This window comes from Sminthopsis crassicaudata, chromosome 4, assembly GCF_048593235.1.
Source record: "Sminthopsis crassicaudata isolate SCR6 chromosome 4, ASM4859323v1, whole genome shotgun sequence".
Taxonomy (NCBI): domain Eukaryota; kingdom Metazoa; phylum Chordata; class Mammalia; order Dasyuromorphia; family Dasyuridae; genus Sminthopsis; species Sminthopsis crassicaudata.
The window spans coordinates 76,027,197-76,052,197 of record NC_133620.1 but is presented as its reverse complement, the minus strand read 5'-3'; the positions used below and the strand labels follow the sequence as shown (position 1 = coordinate 76,052,197).

Below are 25,001 nucleotides of genomic sequence, written 5' to 3'. Positions count from 1 at the left end.
AACTTTCATCTCCTGTACATCTTTTGGAGTTGGAAATCTGAGTCCAGGAAGACTGAGTGAGCCTCATCTGATTAGGAACTCCAGGCCCAGCTGGATTGCAGAGACATAGCCTGGGGGAGAAGGAACCAGCATGTGGTGAGAGCAGAAGCAGTAGGACAGGGCTGCTGGCTGTGGGTAGGAGGGGAGAGGTCTTTGTGTGGTATTCTAGGACAGAGGGAAGACCTGAAGGGAAGTTTGAGACATCATCTCCCCACCCCACTAATAATTATTTTTTTAAAAAAATGAATTAGCATTGAATAAAAAACCCAAACACAGAAACTTACTATGGGAACAGGAAAGACCAGGGTTCATTTCAGAGGAAGACACCTAAGTATAAAGAAAACAACTTCTATTCCAAAGAGTAATGAAATGATAAGTGACTCCCTGCCCAGAGAGAATTTATAGAAGAACTCAAAATTCAAATGATAGACATTGAGGAAAAATTTAAAAATAATCAATAGACAAATAAATGAATGAAATAAAAATCATTCAATAAAAATAAGAAGATTATAGAGGGGAAGAGAAAAAGAGGTACAATTTCACAGATAAAAATAACTTTGAAAAATAGAATTGGGTAAGGGGAAGCCAATGATATAAAATCTTGGTATAAAAAACCAAAAAACAGATTATAAAGAATGAAAAATAGAACAAAATTTGAAACATCTTATAAGAAAAACAATATTTCTGAAGAACAAATATAAAAAGAAAATATAAAAATAAGTGGACTACCTGAAAGTTATAACTTTAAAAAAACCTTGACACAATAATTGTCCTGGAACAATAGAACATTAAGGGAAAGTAAAAACAGAAAAAAATTTACCGTTTACCACTTCAACAAGATCCCTTATGGAAAACACATAAGAGCATTATCGCCAAATTTCAAAATCCCCAGATCAAAGAAAAAATTTTACACAAAACAAGAAAAAACAATTCAAATATACTGAAGCTAGAGTAAGAAGTATACAGGACTTAGCAGCAGCCACAATAAAAGTCCTGAAATCTTATGTACTGACAATCAAAAGAAGTAGGCCTGTGGCCAAAAATTTCATATCCAACAAAATTATCCATTATGTAGAATAAGAAAAAATGGTCATTCAAAAGAACTTGCAGATTTTCAGGACTTTCTATAAACTAAATCCAAACTTAATAGAAAATTTAACATATAAGTGCCAATATCAAAGATCAATTTCAAGGAACTTAACATGGACACATTGTTTAGAGAGTTTTTTTACACAGAAAATGTATGCTATATGTTAAAGACTGGCATCATCAATAGGATAGTTCAAAAGAAAGATTGAGCAGAGTTAAGATAAAAATAGTAATTACGTTATACAAATAAGCTTCAGAGGAAGAATAAACTCAAAGGCACTAGATGTGGGCGGAGGACTCATAATTCTGAAAACCCACTCACATCAAGAATGGATTAAATAGACAACACTACATATATACCTTTAAGGACATAGCACCCTTCAAAATCTATAAAGAAATAAGGGGGGAGAGATAGGTGAAGGAGGGATCCAAAGGAGAGAAGAGATAAAGTACTAGCAAGGCAAGTTAATGAGCAGAATTAAAGCAGAGTCAGCAGGGATAGAAAAGAAGTGTGTTGGGGGAAGGGGGATACTGATGTATGTGTATATGTATATGTACTTATATATCTACATAAGCATTACGTAAATATAGCCTTTTTTAACAATAGCCTGCTTGGGGGAGGTGAGAGGAATGAAAGGGAGGAAAAAGAATAAAGTAAAAAAGTGCACAGCACAAAACAAAAGAATAATTTACAAGGAAGTAAATATGGACACTCATGAATATAATTTCTTTTATTAAAAAAATATTTTCCGAACTGATAATTCATTGTCATATACTTTGAATCCTCCCTGATGTTCTTCTAGGCACATGACAATGTTTTCTTTTGTTCTGTATTCCTTTTCTGCTTTTCTCTTTTCACTTTGTTTTTTAAATAGAATTTTTAAAAAGAAGTGATACAAGGACACTTCCAAGCTCCCCCTAAAAAAGATTTTTTAAATTGTATGATATGAGAGATATTGGCAAAGGACCATCTAGCATAGTGCACCTGGGTCAAAGGAGCTGTGCTCTATGAACAAAGTAGAATTGCAATACCTCAAAAGAAATATGAAATGAGCAAATTTAGAGATATCTCCACCCCAGATGTTCCTATGAACTTCTGTCCCTGACTTGTGGTAGAACCTCACATTGGTCTAATCAGTCACAGTCAGACACACTTGACTTCAACACAGTGATGTCATTTTGGTCTTCCTCTAGATGCTAGAACAAAGGATAACCACCGACTAAATACTAGAGCTCTTACTCACAAGACATTCTCCTAAACCTTTATTCAAGTTCTATTTACTCGTATTTAATACAATTTTTAAGAGGCTTGTATATCCAGTCCAAGACCAGAAGCAGATCAGAAGCACACATAAAAACAGCAGCAAGCAAAGACAATAAATGTCCTATTGCAAGGTAAAGATTTTTAAAAATATAATATTACATAATAATAATAATATATAATATTCCATTTCCATTTAAATATAATAATAATTGCCTAATATTAATATATCACAAATGCTAGTGTGTTTGACCTTGAGGAAGGATATAAGCATTTATTTAGTACTTAATATATGCCAGGCACTATGCTAAACGCTTTACAAATATTATCTCATTTGGTCTTCATAACAACCCTGTGAGATAAGTGATGTTATTATCCCCACTTTACACCTAAGGAAACTGAGGCAAATAGAAGTGAAGTGACTGGCATAGCTAATAAGTAGTTGAGACCAGCTTTGAACTTAAGGGTTTCCTAATTCCTGTCCAGTGCTCTATTTACCATGTCACCAGGGATCCAATGTGCCCCACAGGCATCCCCATAAAACTCTAAAAATGGTCCAGAAGAAATAATCATAAAGAAAACTAAAGAGAATCAGCTATTACATATTTCATACAACCCACAATTTGAAGTACCTAGCCCAGAGTAAACATGGAGTCCTTCCTGGAGTAAAAGATAAGCCTGGAATCTGTCTGGAGGCTATAGGCACTCTGCATTCAACCAAATCTAAGCAATCTGGCCCCTAATTATAGCAGGAAACATGACCAGACAGGTACCTAGTCTTAGAGAGGAACCTAGTCTCAGATATCACCTTGGAGCCTAAGATGATTTACCTAAACCATTTAGGAGTATAGGAGAATAGTTTTATCCTAGAACAAGCCCCAAGATCAGATGGGAGATATGAGGAAACAAGAAAAATTCAAATACAATAAATACTTTGTTATAGTCACCTAAAGAATAAGCCCAGAAATAGAGAATTCCACAAAACAGAGTAGGGCCTCAGAAAGAGAATGTCTTAGCCATATATTATATAGAGAGAGAATGGGGTGCATATTTTTGCACATGGCAATTTGGAAACAGCATCTCAATACTTAATATAAAAGTTCCTAACTTGTGACTTTAATATATATGTAACTATATTTCAGAATAATTAATTTGCTTTGTAATCCTACGTATTTTATTTTATGCATTTATAAATGTTATAAGAAAAGGGTTTAACCAGATTGCGAAAGGATACTAGAACATAAAATTGGTTAAAATTTATGTTGTTTTAAAGGAAACATTAATTTTCAGAGAGAAATAAAATTTAAAGTTTTAGTAGTGAGCAATCTTGACTTACCTTACTATAGGTACATCTAGACCAATATAACATAAAGAAACAAAAAAAAATTGGGACTTGCATAAGATTTAGAAAAATTAGGGATGATGGAACTCTAGTAATTCAAAACAGAAAGGAGTTTATTTCTCAGCAATTGAATATCGCCAGCAATTCCTGTGTAATCTCATTTGCACAGTTATTTTCATGTTCTCTTCCACCTTTAATTGAACTAATATTTCTTCTAGAACAGGAACTGTCTTTTACCTTTCTTTTTATCCATAATAATTTGCACAATGCCTGTCACATAATAGATGGCTAAAAATAATTACTGATTGATTATGTATGGCATCTTTACAAAATTGAACATGTACTATTTGAGGGAATAAGTACTTCACCAAAAATTTTTAAAAAGCAGACATACTAAGTGCATAATTTACTAATCCCAATGCAATATAAAAATAAATCTTATTCGTTTTATTATCTATATAGAAATGCCTGTTTTACCTGGTGTTTGCTAAGTATGGGATTTTTTTTAATTATAAAAATCAGATTTAAGAACTCTAAAAGCATAGAAGTTTGGGGCTATTTAGAATTGGAACTAACAGTTCAGTGCATCTCAGGAAGTCCTGCAGACATCATTTTACTTCATCGGGATACCAAATGTTTATAATAATGTTCCTGCATCATCAAGAAAAGGTTAATTAGTATTCTATATGAAGCTTTCTTGAAGAAAGAGACATGCATAATACATCTTAGAAATTTTTCCATCCAAATTATAATTTGTACCTTTTATGTTTTACATATCTGTAGCTAGCCAAATAAATCAGTTGCTCAGTACAACCATAGCCTAAAAATAATGAATAACCCGATTAACTGTATATAATTGAAATATACCATCAGGAAATGCCAAAACTGTTTTACTAATATTTCCTTTTTAAAGAATGACATACCATCCTGAAGATACCAAGCATGAAAACTGTGTGTGTGTCTGTGTTTCTGTGTCTGTGTACCTATGATCAGATATGAGGGGACTGACTAGAAAAGTAGCATAGTTTAAATAATAATCATTAGGAATCCTGAACAACTTAGCAGTTGACAGTTTTTTGTGCATTATTCTTCGGACATAAAGTGACCATTGGTACTTTTAGAACTATTTTTAAGAAAGAAAGAAAATAAACATTAATAAAGCATTTTTAATGGTTATATACTAAGTACTGGAGTTATAGGCAAAAAAAAACAGGTTCTATCCTCAAGAAGCTTACATTTTAATGGGATAATACACAAAAGAGAGTGAAAGGGGACATATAAGAACCTGGTTTTAAAGTCCAGAGAAAATCAAAACTAAGGTCCATAGAGGATGAAAGTGAACTGGCCTGGACCCAGTCACATAATGAAAGTTCCAAAAGGAAACAAGTAGAGATATGTAGCAAAGAGGTATATTGGCTTCAAGCTTCAGAATGAAGAAGCCCCAAATACTAAGGGAAATTCTTGGATGAGTTAGCAATTAAAGGGGCATGGTTTTGTAATGCAGAAAAAGTTAAAACAGGATACCATGGTGGGAATGAACGTTCTTGGGCCTGAATCCATCCATACAACAGAGGATCCAGGAAGAATTTATGAATTGGAGGAGAGGGTAAAAGAGCTGTCTTGTATATGTATGTTCTAGAGTGAGTAAGAACATACATATGATTAAAAAACATCATTCTATTCAATTGTGTCATATTGAAGCAAATCTACATCAGATGAACGTTAGAAAAATAAAGTTGTTTCCATTTCCACTTAAAGAATTATTCATAGTTCTAATCCAAATCAAGCTAGCAACACCTACAACTAGTTAAATCCCCTTTCCTTAAACTTTCCTATTTTCTCTTTTTTTCCCCTTTTTTCTTCCATTTTAGCCATGCTTTGATTCACTTCTAGTTTCCCTAAATTTTAATCTCCAAATAATTATATGATCTGTACAAGAGAAAAGTTCTATTTCCCTGACCATATTCTAGCTAGACAGCTTAAGACTACCTAGATCATCTTTAAAATGTCTATTCTAGAGCGATTGTCCTAGTTGATAATTGTCTGATTTGGCCTATATTTAAGACAGGCTCCATCTATATCCACATTTCACTTTACTCCCTACTCCACAGACTTCTCAGGTACTGGGGCCTTTCTCATGTACCTTCCCCCAAACCATAAATACATTTCTCCAGTTGTGGAACTATAGTAAAGCCAACTCTACCATTTTCCCTGGAAATAATATATCAATCTACTCCTCCTCATTCATTATCCTAACAAATTTCTAGTTCAAAGGGCTCCTTCCTAGCCCAAACTCCTTTATGTGTGTTTTCTCTTTCTGTTAGATTGCAAATCTTTTAGGATAGAGACTGATTATATTAGCTTTTGAATTTGTATCACCAATTCCTTAGCTCTGTGCTTAGTATAAATTAAGGACTAAAATTCCTTTTCATTTATTCATTTATTTAATGTCATTAAGTATATTCTATATTCCAGACACACTGTTTGGCACTGAAAACATGGAGACAAAAAATAAAACATACTAGCTTCAAGAGCTAGAAGGCAAAGTAGATAAAAGCACTAGATCAGGAACACCTGAGAATAAATCCAGACTCAGACATTTTTAACTGTATAATCCTGAGCAAATCATTTAATTACTCTCAGTCTCAGTTTACTCAATTGTAAAATGGGAATAATAATAGTATCCACCGTCCAGATTTGTTGGACAGATAAAAAAAAATGGCCTTCGACATGTCTATTTTTTAAATCAGATTATTTAATGCCTTCTCCCTTTCTTTCTTGGTGATATTTTGTAAGAATTATTTTTTTAATATTTCTAAAATAGGAGAGAAGAAAGGAAATTCTTATCCAATTATTATTAAAAAAAAAAAAAACTTTGGTCTTATTTCTCAATGCCCTCATCATATCTAATCTCAAACTAAGCTGAGCCTATTCCTACTTGGAAAAGAAATTGTCAGGTCTACAGCAGATGCCAGAACCATAGGAAATTATAATGTTTGAATCAATAGCTAGTATTATTACCTAGGGGAAATAATGAATCAACACCTTGTTGATTGCTATTAAGTAGTCATAAGTGCCATATTTCAATTGAGATGTCAAATCTCAGCCCAACACACTTAGTCATCATTTTTTTCCCTTTATAAAAAGCTTAAGCCTCTCTTTTAGGTGCTGATTAATCTTAAAAAAAAAATTCTTTAGCTTTGTTCTTTTTTATAATTTCAATCAAAGTTCCAATTTTTAATTACCTTTTTAATTTTCCCTGATTTTATCACATCTTATAATTCATAAGAAAATAATAACTGCTATATGTAGTAAGGATGATTAGGAGAATTCCCTAAATTTACTGGGCTGTTATCTCTCATGGAGTCACATATGTACTTTGACATCTTTCTGTGGACACTATGCTCTGGCCCCTTGCTGAAAGATACACATCTGGCTGAGATGTATTTTGTCTTAAGAATGAGGAGAATTGGACCCACATGTGCAAAAATGGGTGTGGCAGCCCTTTTTGTAGTGGCAAGAATCTGGAAGCTGAGTGGATACCCATCAATTGGAGAATGGCTAAATAAATTATGTTATATAAATGTTATGGAATTATTATTTTTCTGTAAGAAATGACTGGCAGGATGACTTCAGAAAGGCATGGAGAGACTTACATGAACTGATGCTAAGTGAAATGAGCATAACCAAGAGATCATTATACACAGCAACAAAAAGATTATACAATGATCAATTCTGATGGACATGGCTCTCTTCAACAATGAGATGATTCAAAGCAGTTCCAATTGTTCAGTGATGAAGAAAATCATCTACACCCAGAGAAACTGTGGAAACTGAGTGTCGTTCATAACATAACATGCTCACTCTTTCTGTTGTTTGCATTTTATTTTGCTTCTCTTTTTTTCTGGTACAGCATGATAATTGTACAAATATGTATGCATATATTGGATTTAACATATACTTCTACCATATTTAACATATACTGGACTACTTGTCATCTAAGTGAGGGAGTGGGGGAAGAGGGGAAATTGGAAGACAGGGTTTTGCAAGGGCTAATGTTGAAGAATTGTCCACACATATGTTTTGAAAAATAAAAAGCTTTAATTAAAAAAACGAGGAGAATTATACCAAATAAAATTGTTGCCTGCCAAGAAAATCCAGGTAGTTTGTGGGTCATATGAAACAAACTGAGTAGAAACACTATTTAACAATGGCAGGTATAAGCACATGGCACAGAAAAAAATGAACTTGCCTGAGTCCTTGGTAGTTTTCATCTGTCTTATCCTCTGAGAACAGTTCAGAAACCAGTAATCCTGAGCAAAATAGCCATAATTCATCCTTGATTTCCCAAAATTCTGGAGTTATGTGCTAGGTGCTCAGCAGGAAGTGGCTTTCAATCCAGTACCACTTCTCAAACTAGAGACCAATTTTTTAGGAAAATCCTAGAACCATAGGACTAAAATCAAAGCTACGTCTGATTGTCTGAGGCATTTGGACATCCTGAACTGATCAAACCAAATAGGTATGAGTGAAATTTCTGTTCCATGACTCCAAATAGTCCTCTTTCTGGATGTGGATGACTCTCCTCATCACAAATTTATTAGAATTGGGCTGAATCACCTCATTGTTGAAAAAAGCCAACTCCCATCATACGTAATCATCATATAATCTTCCATCTTCCAACTACTACTAAGATATGATTTGATCTGGCTTAAATTTCTTCACACAATAGAAAATGATTCAACATTTTTCAGAAGAAAAAGGTATTGGAGGGGTTTAAAGTTTACATCAGTGCTTTTCTTTGTTACTTTGATATACTCAGACAATAAGTTACAAAAGAAGTACCAGGTAATGTTGTTGTTATTGTTGTTATTTTTTTTTTGTATGCCCAGTACTTAGCACAGGTTTTTATACATAGAAAGGCCTTAATAAATGCTTCATTCATTCATCCATTAATTCAATCTGCATTCTCTCTAGACCAATAAAATTATATGTCTCATTCCTATTGCTATGAAAAGCAAGCCATCACTTGAACTAGAAATCACTGGACCAACTCAATGAAGTCTCTCACATTTTACACATTTTACAAAACTTTGAATGTAAGTCCCAATTCTTCAAAGTGCCAAAGTACTAGATACTTGTTAAATAAGACCTATTCTGATTACTCATCTGGTACTAGCATTTTTCCCTCTTGAAACTGATTTTTTGTACCTACTGCAGTACCTAGAATAGAAGGTTCTTAATAAATACTTATTGATTGATTTTGACAACTGATTTATTGACAGAAAATTGTGTGTTTACTTAATTACTTAATCCCACAAGGAAAATATAAACTCCTCAAAAGCAAAGTCTATTTTATGTTTGTCTTTGGACTTCCAGAATTGAATACAAAGTAGACCCTTCATAAGAGTTGATTAAATTGAATTGAATTGAATATCTTTCCAGCTCTTACGTAGCTGACAAATCTATACTGTTGGACAGCAGCTACTAATTATTCTGGGTTATCAGTGTCGGATTTTCCAACAACCCAAAAGGTGATATTGACATCACCAAATAGTCAATTTATAAATTAGATTGATTATATACTTTTTAGCTAAAGGTGGAAAAACTCTATATACTATAGTCAGTTAAATCAAGATGTGGAGCTGACTGTGACTTAGTTATGTGCTTCTTATTGCAAAATTCAGATTTAAATTGAAAAAAGTAGGAAAAACTATCAAACCCATATAGATATGATCTAAATAATATTTATTATGAATATGAAGTAGAAGTGACAAAAAATTTAAAAGATTATCACAGAAGCAACAATGGCAACAAAATCACTTTAAATAAAAAGAAGAGCAAGAAAGTAAAATGGTTATCTCATGAGCCATTACAAATAGCTGAGGAAAGAAGGAAAGAAAAAGGTAAAGAAAAAAGGTAAAGATATATCCAATTGAATGCAGAATATAGAGAATAGCAGAGAGAGTGAATTATCTTAAGTAATCAATAAAAAGAAATAGAGTGGGAAAGACAATATCTCTTCAAGAAAATAAAGAAATCAAAGGGAAAGTGAGCAATACAAAAGATAAAAATAGTAGGGATTTAAGTGAACTAGAAGAGATTAAGAAGAGGTGGCAAGAATATACAAAATAACTATACCAGAAAGATCTTAATATCAACAATTTAGATGGAGTAGTTATTGATGTAGATCTTGGAAAATGAAGTGGGTTCTAGGAAACACAGCTAACAGTAAAGCTAATGGAGGTTATGGAATTACAACTGAGCTATTTAAAATCCTGAAAGATGCTGCTGCATTGTGCTGCACTCAACATGCCAGCAAATGTGGAAAATGCAACAATAGCCAATGGATTGTTAAAAATTAGTTTATGTCCCAATCCTAAAGAACAATAATGCCACAGAATGGTCAAATGCCCAAACTATTGTGCTTATTTCATACCAGCAAGGATATATTTAGGTTCTGCAAGCTAAGCATCTGCAGTTTGTGAACCAATAAGTACCAGAAAAGTAAGCTGGTCTTCAAAGAGGTAGAAAAACTGGAAACCAAATTACCAACATTCGTTGAATTGTGAAGACTGCAAGGGAATTTGGCTATGTGAATTACAATATGTGCCAAGTGCTCAAAGAGATGAGAGGACCAGTTCCTCTCACTTATTTCCTTAGGAATCTGTATACTGACTAAGAAGAAACAATTCAAACCAAATATGGAACAACTTAAACTGATTAATTTAAGACTGAAAAAGGAGTGTGAAAAAGGTGTATTGTCACCTTGTTTATTTAACTTATATGCAGAATACATCTTGTGAAATGTCTAGCTAGATGAATCAAAAGCTGGGATTGAGGTTGTAGAAAAAACAGTGACAATCTCAGATACACAGATATCACTAATGAAAAAGAAGAGGAATTAAGAAGCCTCTTATTAAGAGTGAGAGAGAAGAGTGTAACAGCATCATGAAGCTTAAGATAAAAATAATTTAAAAACTAAGGTCTTGGCAACAGATTCCATCACGTCCTAGAAAACAGAGGGAGAAAAATGAAGCAGTATCCATTTTTTTTATTCTTAGGCTCAAAGATTATTGCATGACTATAGCCATGAAATTAAAAGATTCTTGATCCATAGAAGGAAAACTATGGCAAATCTGTACCTCATAGAAAAAGCAGAGACATTACATTGCCAATAAAAGTTCATAGAATGAAAGCTAAGACTTTTCCAATGTCATATAGAAAGTTGGACTGACTATAAGGAAAATTGAGCATTACAGAACTGATATTTTCCAATTGTGGTTCTGGAAGAGATTTGAGAGGCCCTTAGACAACAACATCAAATCAGTCAGTACTTAAAGAAATTAATCCAGGCTATTCACTGGAAGGTTAAATACTAAAGTTAAAATTGGGAAAGAATGAAGACAAAAAGAGAAGAAAATGGCAGAGAATGTGATGGGTGGATAGTATCATTGAAATAACAAGCATGAACTTGAATAGACTTTGAGAGATAATAGAGGATATAAGGGCCTGGAGTGTTAGGGTCCACAGTGTCACAAAGAATCTGACTCTATGGACAACTGAAACAAGAAAAAGCAGTTTTCTTCATCTCTCCCCAGTAGGTCTTTAAAGGCATTTTACCTTAAAGGCATTTTACCTTAAAGGCACCAGACAGCTTTTTAAAAAACTTTCAGCAGAATAAAATATTCAGGACTCTTCTAACTAAAAGAGCTTTTTCAATAAAGGGGAAAGTTCATAAATAAAAAGTAGACAGATGAACGAATGAATGAAAATTAAAATCTCCTTGATTTGTCAGCCATGAAATGCAGGGCTATTTTTACTGAAGTAAAGGAAGAATAATCATGAATAGAAGAACCAAGACACATATGGTCATTTGAAATTCAAGAGAATTCACTGATATATTCTAACACTTGGTAAGGAATTCTGTACCATAAGTCGCTTTTTAAAAAACAGACATTTATTTGAGTATAAAGGGAAAAAATTTATGGAAACACCAATGCCTATAAGAAAAACTACTAAAGACAGGCTTGAATTTCCCAGAAAACTTAAGGGTTTTCAATACATAGAGCCAAGTTTTCAAAAATATTTTTTATAGAAAATTCTTAAAAACTAATAAAATGAGATTTGTAGTGTCTGGACCATATCATAGATGATTGATTTTAGGCAGAAGAGATTAAGAGATTATTGTTTAATGTTTCGATCTTGTCTGTGAAGTTTCTTTCAAATAAAAAGTCAGATAGAATCAAATTATTCTTTCCTGATTCTGTTGACGTTAAACCTCCAGGATGTGGAACAGTTTAGCAGTATTTGAAGCCTAGCTACTCAAGTTTGGTCTTATTTTATCCTCCATTCCCTCACTGTACCTTATTTTATTAGGTTTAGAAGTTACATACTTTTTAAAATATATAATTTTCTTGGGAACTGTTGTATCTTATTCTAGGATTAAAGGGCAAACAGATGATTTACAGGGTGTCTCAGAAATGGCATTATTGTAAAAAAGCAAGACAGGTGCAGTCTGGTTACTTTTTCCCCTTTATTATACCACTGACAAGTAACATTTATAGAGCATTTTAATGTTTTCAAAGCATTTACTAATATTTCACTTTAATTTCCCAACAACCTTGGGGGATAGGAACTAGTATTATCAGCTTATCAGCTTTTTTACAGATGAGGAAACTGAAACAGATAAGTATTACATAAATAACTTGCCCAGGATCACACCATATGTGTCTGAGACCATTATCAGAGCTCATTCTCTCTTGACACTATACTACTGAGTGATTTGCAAATGTATGGCAAATAACACTTCAAAGTTTGCAAAACACTTTCAAATGTGCTCTTACTGAGCCTCATAACAACCTTCTGAGGACTATTAGGTCCATTGTACATTTGAGGAAACTGAATCTCAGAGATATTAATTAATTAATTAATTGATCATACAGCTGTTACTCTACTATTACAAGTTAAAAGATTACTAAAGATTTTGAAATTCCATGAAACAATCAAGACATCTTGATTGAAATGAGGCTAAAAGTATCCAGAAAAAAAGTAGGAAGGATTTCTTTTTTAATATAATCTAACTTTGATAGTTCTAGATTTGCTGTACTGGGAAACCCCTACTACTCCCCACCCACCCAATGCTGAAGTAGGGGAAGGAATGTGGAGAGGATTTGTTAAACTTGTTATTGATGTAATAAGTATCATAAATATTTTAGTGCTGAGCCCAGACAGAATTAGTCCCTAAGCCTAATTGAGGATGGATAAGAACTATTTCATCTTAAAACTAAAATTAAGGGATGTCCATCAATTGGAGAATGGTTGGGTAAATTATGGTATATGAAGGTTATGGAATATTATTGCTCTGTAAGAAATGACCAGCAGGATGAATTCAGAAAGGTTTGGAGAGACTTACATGAACTGATGCTGAGTGAAATGAACAGAACCAGAAGATTGCTGTACACTTCAACAACAATGCTGTATGAAGATGTATTCTGATGGAAGTGGATATCTTCAACATAAAGAAGATCCAACTCACTTCCAGTTGATCAATGATGGACAGAAACAACTACACCCAGAGAAGGAACACTGGGAAGTGAATGTAAAATATTAGCACTACTGTCTATCCACCCAGGTTACTTATACCTTCGGAATCTAATACTTAATGTGCAACAAGAAAATTGGATTTACACACATAGATTGTATCTAGGTTATACTGTACCACATGTAAAATGAGTGGGATTGCCTGTCATCTAGGGGAGGGAGTAGAGGGAAGGAGGGGAAAATTTGGAAAAATGAATAAAGGGATAATGTTATAAAAAAAATTACTCATGCATATATGCTGTCAAAAATTTTATAATTATAAAATTAAAAAAAACCTAAAATTAAGATTGCTAAAAAATAAACAGCAAAGACTTCCTTGGCAGAGAGGGTCAGAAAGAAAATATGCAAGTCATTCAGATTTACTTTAATCATAATTAATCTTACAGAAATTATTTTAAGCAGTCTATTCTATTTCTGTTGTGGTACTTTCCTATTCCCAAAATCTTTTTTTACTTGAAATAAATGGACATAAGTGTCTTCTGATTTTAAAGCCTTATTTCTTTGGGGAAAAAGAGAATCAATTATTTTTGTTATGTAGACTTCTCAAGAAATTCAAAGTACTATTAGCCACAAAGTCCTGCTTTATTTCCACTAAAGCATTCTTAACAGGCATCATCCTTCATGGTGAATTTCTGCCCTCCTGGAGGAAATCTAGCAAATTACATGTTCTCTAAGAATCTTTCTGCTTGCCTCAGGACAAGGGGCAGGTAGGGATGTTTCAAAATAATCATTCAGAGAAAAGTTGATTTGAGTATATTAAGAAAGTTATTGTGGGCAACAGGTAGAATAGTGAAGAGAGTACCATGAGTTCAAACTTGGCTTCAGATATTTACTAGCTGTGTGACTCTGGATAAGTCATATAATTCTGTTTGCCTCAGTTTCCTCATCCATAAAATGAGCTAGAGAAGAAAATGGCAAAACATTCTGGTAACTTTGCCAAGAAAACCCCAAATGGATTTGGAAGGAGTCATACATGACTGAAACAACTGAACAACAAAAAAACAAAAATATTAAAAAGCATTCTGTCATTCTGTACCCACTACTAAACTGACATCATGAAAGCCAAAGCACATTTCTTTATTTGTTGAACACTTCTTTTTTTTTTCCATGCTCTCTATCTCTAACAATTCATTAAAAGATATGACTTCATATCTTTAATAAATTTAAATATGTGGGTTGCTTGGGTTCAGGACATCAATATAATTATGTCCTGTTTTAGTTTTGTTATGCACCTAAAACATTATTCTGAGATGTCCTTAGGCTTCACCAGACTACTAAAGGAGACCATAACCAAAAAAAAAAAAAAAAAAAAAAAAAAAAAAAAAAAAAAAAGAATTTTAAAGGAAGGGCAAATGGCTGCCACCTACAACAATTCAATGTTACTCTCCATGTGTCCTAAAAATATGTTCTCCTTTTTTAAAAAGCAAGGGATAAAGTATTATGTAAACATATTTTTGCCAGAATTAAGTTCAGATACAGTGCCCTCAGTGAAAAATACCAAGTCATGTTCATTCATAAATTGCACAAGCATCTCCTTAGAGGATTTCATTTTACATTGCAAAACTTTTTAGCCTGGTAATACCTTCAACACCCACCCAGTGAAAGTCTTTAAAACTGACAGAGAACCACTTACTATAATGTGCTGATAGGGATCTATGCAGGACATTTTGGTTTCAGTTACAGTCAAATTTTTTCTCACTTTGAAGTTCCTCCTCAGGACTATAGTTTCTTTGAATCCTGAAAAATAAGCATTCACCGTTAGAGAAGAGTATCAGATGATTATAAGTTGAGAACTGATAGGGATTTTTAGATACCGTCTACTCTAACCTATACATTTTACAAATAAGGAAACTGAGGTTCAAGATCAAATAACAACAACAACAATAATAAATAACAATAATATCTAACACATATAGTGCTTACTATGTGCCAAGCATTGTGGTAAGTGTTTAACAGTTATTATCTCATTTGATCTTCATAGCAACTTTGGAAGGTAGGTACTATGAATATCCCCATTTACAGATGAGGAAATTAAGAATTAAAGAGCTAAAATGATTTACTCAGAAATTATACAGTTAGTGGTATGATAAAATTCAAATCATTTTTAGCCCAATCCAAAGCTACCAAATAGAAGGTGGGATTATTAGATTTTGCTTATCAAAGTTCCAAATTTAGGATAATAATAAATGAAAAGTTTGGACAAAAAAAGTATATTTTAAGTCTCCATGTGTTAACTGCATGTATAATAATTTTAGCCATTAACTGGAAGACAAAGAGTAAACTATAGACAACATTAAGTTGCTATGTTTATTTGAGTTAATTCTGTGAATAATCACTGATGTTATAGTCCCTATTTCATATTTCATTTTTCATTTTTATTTCTCAAATATTGATGGGGATTCTTTTAAAACCTTCTTTTAGCAGCTTGGTAGATGAAAAAAGCAAAGAGAAAACTTTGGTCCAAATGATGATTTTTATCACTTTCTAGGAGAGGAAATCAATCAATCTTCCTGAACATTGGTTTCTTTGGCTTTCAAGACTCAATGCCCAGCTTATTAAATAATTATAAAGCACCATATAATTGAAAATTATAAGAACAAAAATAATCATTGAAATGAAAATAGTGTTGCTAACATAAAAATTAAAGAAAAACAGTCTTGGTGGATAGGAAAATTTCTCTTTTTCACATGTGTTAATATGAATATGAAAATGCTTTGTTTGCCTTTAATGATAAATTCATTTTATATGTGACAATCAATTATTATGGACTTGATTCTTTTCAACAATAAGATGATTCAATATAATTTCAATAGACTTGTGATGGAAAATGCCATCTGCATCCAAAGAGAAAGAACTAAGAGATTGTGGCTCAAACTATAGTGTTGTAATCTTTGTTGTTGTATGCTTGGTTTATTTTTTCTTTCTCACATTTTCTCATATTATAATTTTATTTTTCTTGCACAACATGATGAATATGGAAATATGCTTAGAAGAATTGCAAGTGTTTAATCGATAATAGATTGATTGCCATGGGGGGGGGGGAGATGAGAAAGAGGGAGAAAAATTGGAACACTTGGTTTTATAGGGGCAAAGTTGAAAACTCTTTGAATGTATTTAGAAAAATAAAATAGTATAAAATAATAAAAAACAAAATTCATCTTGGACTTTAAACTCTGGTTTTCATATCATTCCTTCAATAGATTTTTAAAGTAATATTATGCTCATTTCAAGGAATTGGCTTATTCCCATTAAAAAAAAATTAAACAATAGTATTCTACTACAACATAGAAAAATTGTGACTAAAAAGTCTCTAAACAGGGCTTCATCCACTGAACCTCTCTGCAGATGACATACTAACTTGCTCAAAATCAACAGAGCCTTGAAGTCAGGTCTCTGACTGCAGAGAATGAATGGTCCCTGGGTTTCTAAGAAATATAGTTTCATAATGCTGTGTTGTGATACTCTGTTATGTTATACCAACTTTTGTAACATCTTTCAAAAGACTTCCCTATTTATAGTTACAATGTTATTCCTTAAAATTGGCCTTTGTTACAGAAATCTGTAGGGAAAATAAATTTTTAAAAAATATACATTGTATATAAAAATCTAAATTCTTTAAACTTAGTGGCTATAGTTTATACTCTGTATGTGTGTGGCAACACAAAAAAAAAAAAAAAGTTTGGTAGTCGTGGTAATACCCAAAGAAAATAATTTTTCGAATCTTGGTGAGGAATATTATAATCCCCAGCCCCTAGCATAATCCTTGGCATGTAGTAGTTGCTTAATAAACACTTGCTATTTGTTTGTTACTTTGGCAAGCTCACATTAGAATAATGGAGATAATATATAAAAAATTAAATGCATAAAAGATAATATGCAGAGTAAATGGAACTTCAAAGGAAAAGAGTCAGCTAAAAGGCCCAGTGGCTATGGTGCTAAACCTGGAATCAGAAAGATTCCTCTTTTTTAGTTCAAATCTTGTTTTCCTGGGCAAGTCATTTAACTCTGTTTACCTTAGTTTCCTTATCTATAAAATGAGCTGGAGAAGAAAATGTCCAACCACTGCAGTATCTTTGCCAAGAAAACCTTAAATGGAGTCACAAAGAGTTGGGGATGACTGAAATGAATAGACCACAACAAAAAACATCAGAGGGAAGGCACTAGCATTAAGAATGAGGGAGAGAAGGAAGGAAAATTTCCTGCAGAAGGCAGGGTTTAAATCCAGTCTTAAAGGAAAAGCCAGTAAGCAGTAGAGATGAATTAAAAGGAACAGGGAAAACCTAGTGGAAAGGTACAGAGCGTTACATATGATCAACAGCAAGGCCAATGTTCCTGGATCAAAGTGTGTGGCAAAGAATCAAACACATGAAGACTGAAAAGAAAAGGATCAAGTTGAGGATTTTATGTCTGATCTTGAATGTAGTAAGGAACTATTAGACATTAATGATGTATATAGTGAGGGCTGGGAGATGATATGGTTAGAATTTTGCTGTGGGAAAATTACTTTGGATAAGGAAAACATTGGGATGGGGAGAGATGAGAGAGGAGACTAAACTTTTTCCAATGTTCCTATTATTGTTGAGTGCACCACCAAGACAGTTTAGCTTACAATCTCGGTTTCTCATGCACCCTTATTCCATTTATATAATTTAACAATGTATATTCCATTTATATAATCCATTAGTAAATATAGTCACTTTTTTTCTTCCTCAAATCCATCTCAGAGTCTCCCCTTCTCTTCTCTCAAATAGTTTCCATCCTAGTGCAAGTACCTTATACAAACTGCCTGTATTTATTATAATATCCTTCTGTTGGTCTTATAAAATGTCAACCCACATATTTAAATTTATTAAAGATATGAAGTCATATCTTTTAATGAATTGTTAGAGATAGAGAGCATGGAAAAAAAAAGAAGTGTTCAACAAATAAAGAAATGTGCTTTGGCTTTCATGATGTCAGTTTAGTAGTGGGTACAGAATGACAGAATGACTCAATTCTGAGATGCCACTACACTCCTGTCAGATTGGCTAAGATAATAGGAAAAAATAATGATGAATGTTGGAGGGGATGTGGGAAAACTGATGCATTGTTGGTGGAGTTGTGAAAGAATCCAGCCATTCTGGAGAGCAATTTGGAACTATGCTCAAAAAGTTATCAAACTGTGCACATCCTTTGATCCAGCAGTGCTACTACTGGACTTATATCCCAAAGAAATACTAAGTAAGGGAAAGGGACCTGTGTGTGCCAAAATGTTTGTGGCAGCTCTTTTTGTAGTGGCTAGAAACTGGAAAATGAAAGGATGCTCATCAATTGGAGAATGGTTGGGGAAATTATGGTATATGAATGTTATGGAATATTATTGTTCTGTAAGAAATGACCAGCAGGATGAATACAGAGAGGCTTGGAGAGACTTGCTTGAGCTGATGCCGAGTGAAATGAGCAGAACCAGGAGATCACTATACACTTCAACAACAATGCTGTATGAAGATGTACTCTGATGGAAGTGGATATCTTCAACATAAAGAAGATCTAATTCACTTCCAGTTGATCAATGATGGACAGAAACAGCTACACCCAGAGAAGGAACACTGGGAATTGAGTGTAAAATGTTTGCACTATTGTCTTTCTACCCAGGTTACTTATACCTTTGGAATCCAATTCTTACCGTGCAACAAGAAATTTGGTTTTACACACATATATTTTATCTAGATTATACTGTAACACATTTAATATGTATGGGATTGCCTGTCATGTAGGGGAGGGATAGAGGGAAGGAGGGGAAATTTTGGAAAAATGAATAAAAGGGATAAGGTTGTAAAAAAAATTTGCCCATTCATATGTACTGTCAAAAAATTATAATTATAAATTTTTAAAAAATGTCATCACTGGGTTAAATGATTTTTTGATCTTTCTTACTTTTAATCTATGACTTTATCTGTGACCTTATATTTAATCAATCATCTGGCCTCAGAATATCTTTCAGGAACCTGAGGAAAATAGAGGGTCAATGACTTGCTCAAGATCACATAGCTAGTAAATATTTAAAGTCAGATTTGAACTCAGATCTTCCTGCCTCTAGGTCAGAACTCTATTTGTTGAGCCACCTGGATAAAAGTTTATTTTCATAGAAAGTGCTCCTCCTTTCCCCAAAAATTAGATACTAAAATGAGCTTTGGAAAAATGAAATCATTCTTCAGTTTATACTTTTATTATATTCTTAGTAATTTGAATATTCTCCCTAGTAGTGCACATCATATTCACCCCATGCTTTATCAACCTGTGTACAGGAGGTTCATTTAGAATGAGGTTCGCCCAATGTGATCAGAGCCTTCCCCAGAATTTCTAGACTTTATTATACAGGTACCTCTGAAATAAATAAGCTGTCCATCTTATACATCTTTCTTGCTTTATGATTCATCTGCCTTTTTTTTTTTTTTTTTTGGAAAATCACACCTTTCTCTAACAACGTCATGTACATTATTTTTACTGTGTAAGTCTATTGGAAATACATTGCAACTTAAGCATGTACACCACATATAAAATTTGGCATGGCATTCTGAGTGACTCTCAGCTTTAACATAGTTTCAGAAACTACTCCTGAAAGAACAAAAATCTTGAAAAGCTGGGTTTTTATTTTAAGGAATCAACAAAAACACTTCACAATTTATGATAAGTGGTGTAGTCTGTTTTTCTTCTATTCAATTTATGACCCATTTCATTATTTATGCATTCTATTTGTACAACATAGGTGTAATAATAGATCAGCTCGATCAAATACCATTTTGTAGTTTGACCTTGCAATTTTAGATTTTTATAATCGGAAAAAACCATCTAGTCTATAATTTTTAATGAATGAACTCTTTTTTCAATAGTATGGTGCAGTGAAACAACTACTGGGTTTGAAGTCAACAGGACCTGGTTTAAATATTGATTCTGCCATTTATTGTTTGTGTTACCATGGGCAAGTCACTTAGTCTTTCCAGGTCTCAGTTTCCTCAAAGATAAACTTAGGTATTTTGATGAAATACCCTAAAATCCTATTTGATCTCCAAATCTATGACTTGTAATACACACATAATAGACAGCCAGATTTTATATTCCTCTAATGATCAAAAATTCGCCTGATCCATTTTATTTTTGTATACCTCAAATTGTGAGAAAAGTCATTCCCCCTCAACCTTAATTAAAAGGAGAAGTGGAAAGAAGTAGAAAGAGAAGTTCCTTCTTCAGTACCAGGAAGAATTTTTTTTTGCCTTATTGGATGGATAGAATTTGTCTGATAGTGCTTTAGAACACTTAAAAAAATAGTATAAACTATTTAGTAGTCTACCACAAACTACATGTCAGCATGGTGTTATACAGGGTCTTAAAACAAAACAAAACACCTAATAATCTATACTTTTATCTTAGACAAGGTGCTATAAAAATTTATAGAAATGAAGCAGACCTCCCCCACTAAATCCAAAAGTTAAACTATATAGAGATGAAATAAATATTTATGAGAAGACATATATAGCATTTGTATTTAAAAGTAAGATTTTAGCCAACACTTTAAGGAACTGTTTGAAGACTATCACATCTAATATTCTGAAACTATATGAACACCTTAGACCTGTCCTAAAAGTAAATTTCATAATGTGAGTGTATTAATGTGTGAAATGACATGATCATAAATTCCATAGTGCTGTTCATATGTTGATTCTAAAAAAAATTTGTCCTATTGACTATGGCATGGAAGAGAATTGAAACAAATAATATATAAAGTCTATTTCTGCTTAAAATGCTATATCTTATAGTTAAAATTATTAACTAGAGTTTAGATTTTTTTTTAGCCTTATAAGTATTTTCTTTATAATTATATTTGTTCTAATGAGGTTTAACATATTACTCAGTAATTGTTTTGAAGTACTTTTCTCTCTAGTCAATGAATTTACAATATGAATGTAACCCCAAATGTTATTTTTCAAACACAGCTATGTAATTTCATCAATTATAATAAGTATTCAATAAGATTCTCAGTGCACAGATCACTTTTTAGAGGATACCAAATCTTTGTGAGATAATGAACTCTATTAAAGTGACAGCATAGAGGCAGTATAGTATAAAAATAAAAAGAAACAAAAAAGACTCATGATTAAGAGAAATCTGGATTTAAATCTGCCTCTGAATTTATTAGTTGTGGGACTGCTGGTAAGTTTCTAAATCTCTCCAAGGTTTAATTTCCTCATCTGCTAAATGGAGATTTAATACAGTCTCTTCTTCATAAGGTTAAGGGGATGTCTGTAAAACTCTTTGTAAATCTTAAAATAGTAAATAAATGTCAATTTTTATTATTTTGTACTTTCTACAGTTATAGTTCATTGCTACGTCTCAGTGGGACTTAATGGAGTTACCATGTTTCCCAAAAGAACCAGCCCTTTGCAAATAATGGATATAATCCTTTTGACAAAAATTAGTATTGGTCAGTGGTCATTTACCAGTGATTTTAAAAACTGAATATGGTAAATAAGCACATTTTATGCTGTCAAAGGAGAGAAAAAATGACTATAACTCTCAAATTTAATAATACATAAATGATACCAGAGAATAACTTATGTCCACATTTAATTTTAAATATCAAGACATCAGAAAATCATAATAGTTGGGAATAACAATTGATGATAAATTCTTAAGCTTTTTGTTATTTCAATATTAAATTATAGTCTCAAATTATTCTTAACACATTTATCTGGTTTAGAAGTTTCCCCAAAAATGTAGTTGTTTTCATATCTCCTTCATTTGACTTTTGAAAAGGGATTGTCTTTTGTTTTTCTTTGTATCCTGAATGATTAGTATGGTGCTTGGTGAATAGTAAGAATTTAATAAATGCTTAATGATTGGCTAACATATAGTTCTTGAATTTATGGAGAAAGGAATACTATATGTGGGGAGAATTTTCACAATGTATGCCTTTTGTTTAAATTTGAAAAGAAATATTGTGAGCCAATGTGTCATCTGATCTTATCCTCTGGTGTCCCAAAGAAGGAGGTTAATTTAGTCCTAAATAATATGAATTATAATAACATAATAGAATATGAATTAATTTGGGTTATATGAACCTACAAATATTTAGTGTTATTCTTCTTATGACCCTAAGGGTTGGTTCTAGGAAAAAGAGAGAGTTGTTGAATCCATAAATTTATCAATTAGCTTCCATCTGTTACATGGAAACAGATTGAATCCCCAATCCTGGCTAGCCATCTTGAAGATTTTTTGCTGCTTGTCACAAGGCAGCAAGGATCAACTGTTACTGTTCTTAGAATAAAACAACTTGTATATTATGCTGATGCTGATTTAGTAGCATCAATTTTGTAAAATAAAAAGCATTTATACATGCAATATCATATTCTCAGCATAATACATATGTTATTGCTATTCAATTAAAATTTAATGTTTCTAGTAGATGAAACACTATAGGCAGAAAGGTTAAAAAATGGGGACATATTCTACTGGAAACCATAATATGGTTTCTTTTTGTCCGGGCATAAAGTCAGATCAGATTAAGGCAAGTCAAGTCAAGCAATGTTTATTAAATGCCTATGAGTTATCAGGGACTGGAATATAAAAGCAACCCTCTCCCAAACCCCACAAAACCCTCAAAACCATTCCCACTCCCCAAATGGTTGTTGCACTTTAGGAACTCCAATTCTATTGGGAAAGAGTATACTGTTCATGCAAACCATTATGTGCAAACAGGATCTACATAGGTTAGATTGCAGGTAATATTGGAAGGCAATGAGTTTAAGGAAGATTGAGGAAGAATTCGTATAAAAGGCAGGGATATAGGTAACACTTAAATGAATCTAGGGAAATCAGGAAGCAGAGAGTCTAAAGCATGTGAGATAACTTAGAGTCAGGAAATCATGTGTCTTAAGAAAGCCAATGTCATTGAATTGCAGAGTTCTTGGAGAGGAGTAAGATTTAAAAAGACTAGTAAGATAAAAGGAACTAGATTATAAAGACATTTAAAAGCCAAACAGAGGATGTTACACTTGTTTCCAAATTTAATAAAGAACCACTGGAGCTTATTGAATGAAGGAGAGTGACATGGGCAAACGTGTGCTTTCAAATGAGTTTGACAATTTAAGACTAGAGTGGGAAGAGATGAGCCAGAGAGAGGCTTTTGTGATAAACCGAGTAAAATCAGGGACTGCACCAAGTTTAACAAACTCAGAGGAGGAAAGCATATGTTAAAAATATTGATGTAACAGTACTAACTTTTGTGAAATCTTTACTTAATATTTATGGTTTATTAATCAATTAGTCAAAAACATGTATTAATTATCGATTATGTGTCAGGTATTTTTCTAAATATTAGCGATATAAATATATAAAAAGAATGACAGTCTTTGCCCTTAATGAGTTTAGAATCTAATGATGGGGGGAGGGGAAGGAGGTAACATAAAAGAAAGCTGAAAAGGAAAAGAGAAGGAGGAGAAGATACTTATGTTTCATGGTGGACAAGTCAATCAGAGAAGTCCTAAAGTAGTGCAGCCAGATGAAAAATTATGTATTATTTTATTTATTAGATTAACTAGATTTATAGAAAACCAAACCTTATGCTTGTCTTTTGTGTTTGTGAAAAGGTGTTAATTCAGCCAGATTTTCCCTTTGTTAAAATTCAACAAGGTGCATTTGTAAATCATACAAAATTCCTCAGTAGAGCCAACTACAAAGTTGACTTTGTTCATATTTGATTATTATCAACTTAGGCATAAAACACGGAAATGTATGCTTACTAAAGATATTTGCCATTATTTTGGAGGCTGACTAGTGCAGAGTCCAAATGGAATAGAAATTCCATATAGTTGAATAGGTTTTCCCAATTATTCTTACTTGTATTTTCTGTGAGCATCCTCTTTTTCCTAAGGACTTAGGACTTTTACAGGAGAATCACCCACACATCCAGTATCTCCACAGCTATGGAGCTCTATTTCAAAAATGCTTTATCTAGCACTTGTGTTTTTGTGAACCTTATCAGTATATTGTTCTAAAGGTCAGTTTAGAATGTGTACTGTCTTGACTTTTATGAATTAATTTCATTATTAGGGTTACTGGCAGTTAGGGTGATATGACTTTCCCATTTCACCTTTTTGTTTTTGTGACTTCTAATTATATAGTTCATCCCTTCCTTTGGTACCAGAACCAAAGATGTGTAGTTCTTACTGAGGTCTGAATATGTGCCTAGTTTTAACTGCTTAAATAACATTTTAAAATATATATTTCTTTCATTAAATATTTCCCAATTAAATGTAATCTCCTTTAAATACTCATTTAAAATTGAATTCTGAATACTTCCTCCTATCCTTTCCTCCTCAAGAAAGCAAATAATTTGATATTGATTTTGTATGTCAAGACATACAAAATATATTAGTATTAGATAAGTTGCAAAAGAAAACAAGAGGGCACAAAAATAAAAATGAAGAAAGTTTTAAAAGTATTTTTCAACCTTTCATTTAGAGTTATGCAGTTCTCTCTCTGAAGATGGATAGCATTTTTCATTATGAGTCCGTTAGAGTAATTTTTGATCATTATCTTGATCAGAATCTGTCTTTCACAACTGATCATCTTAACAATATTGCTGTTACTATGTATAGTGTTCTCCTCGTTCTTCTCACTTCACTCTGC

At 32.7% G+C, this 25,001-nt stretch overlaps 1 protein-coding gene across 1 annotated transcript in view; it reads right to left on the bottom strand.

The window, feature by feature from the left end:
• PLA2G4A (phospholipase A2 group IVA) overlaps positions 1-25,001 on the bottom strand; it is a gene marked incomplete in the record, with an annotated part of 228,972 nt that overhangs the window by 114,915 nt on the left and 89,056 nt on the right. The window contains 1 exon segment of the mRNA XM_074308608.1: positions 14,968-15,071. Coding sequence (XP_074164709.1) covers positions 14,968-15,071 — 104 coding nt within the window.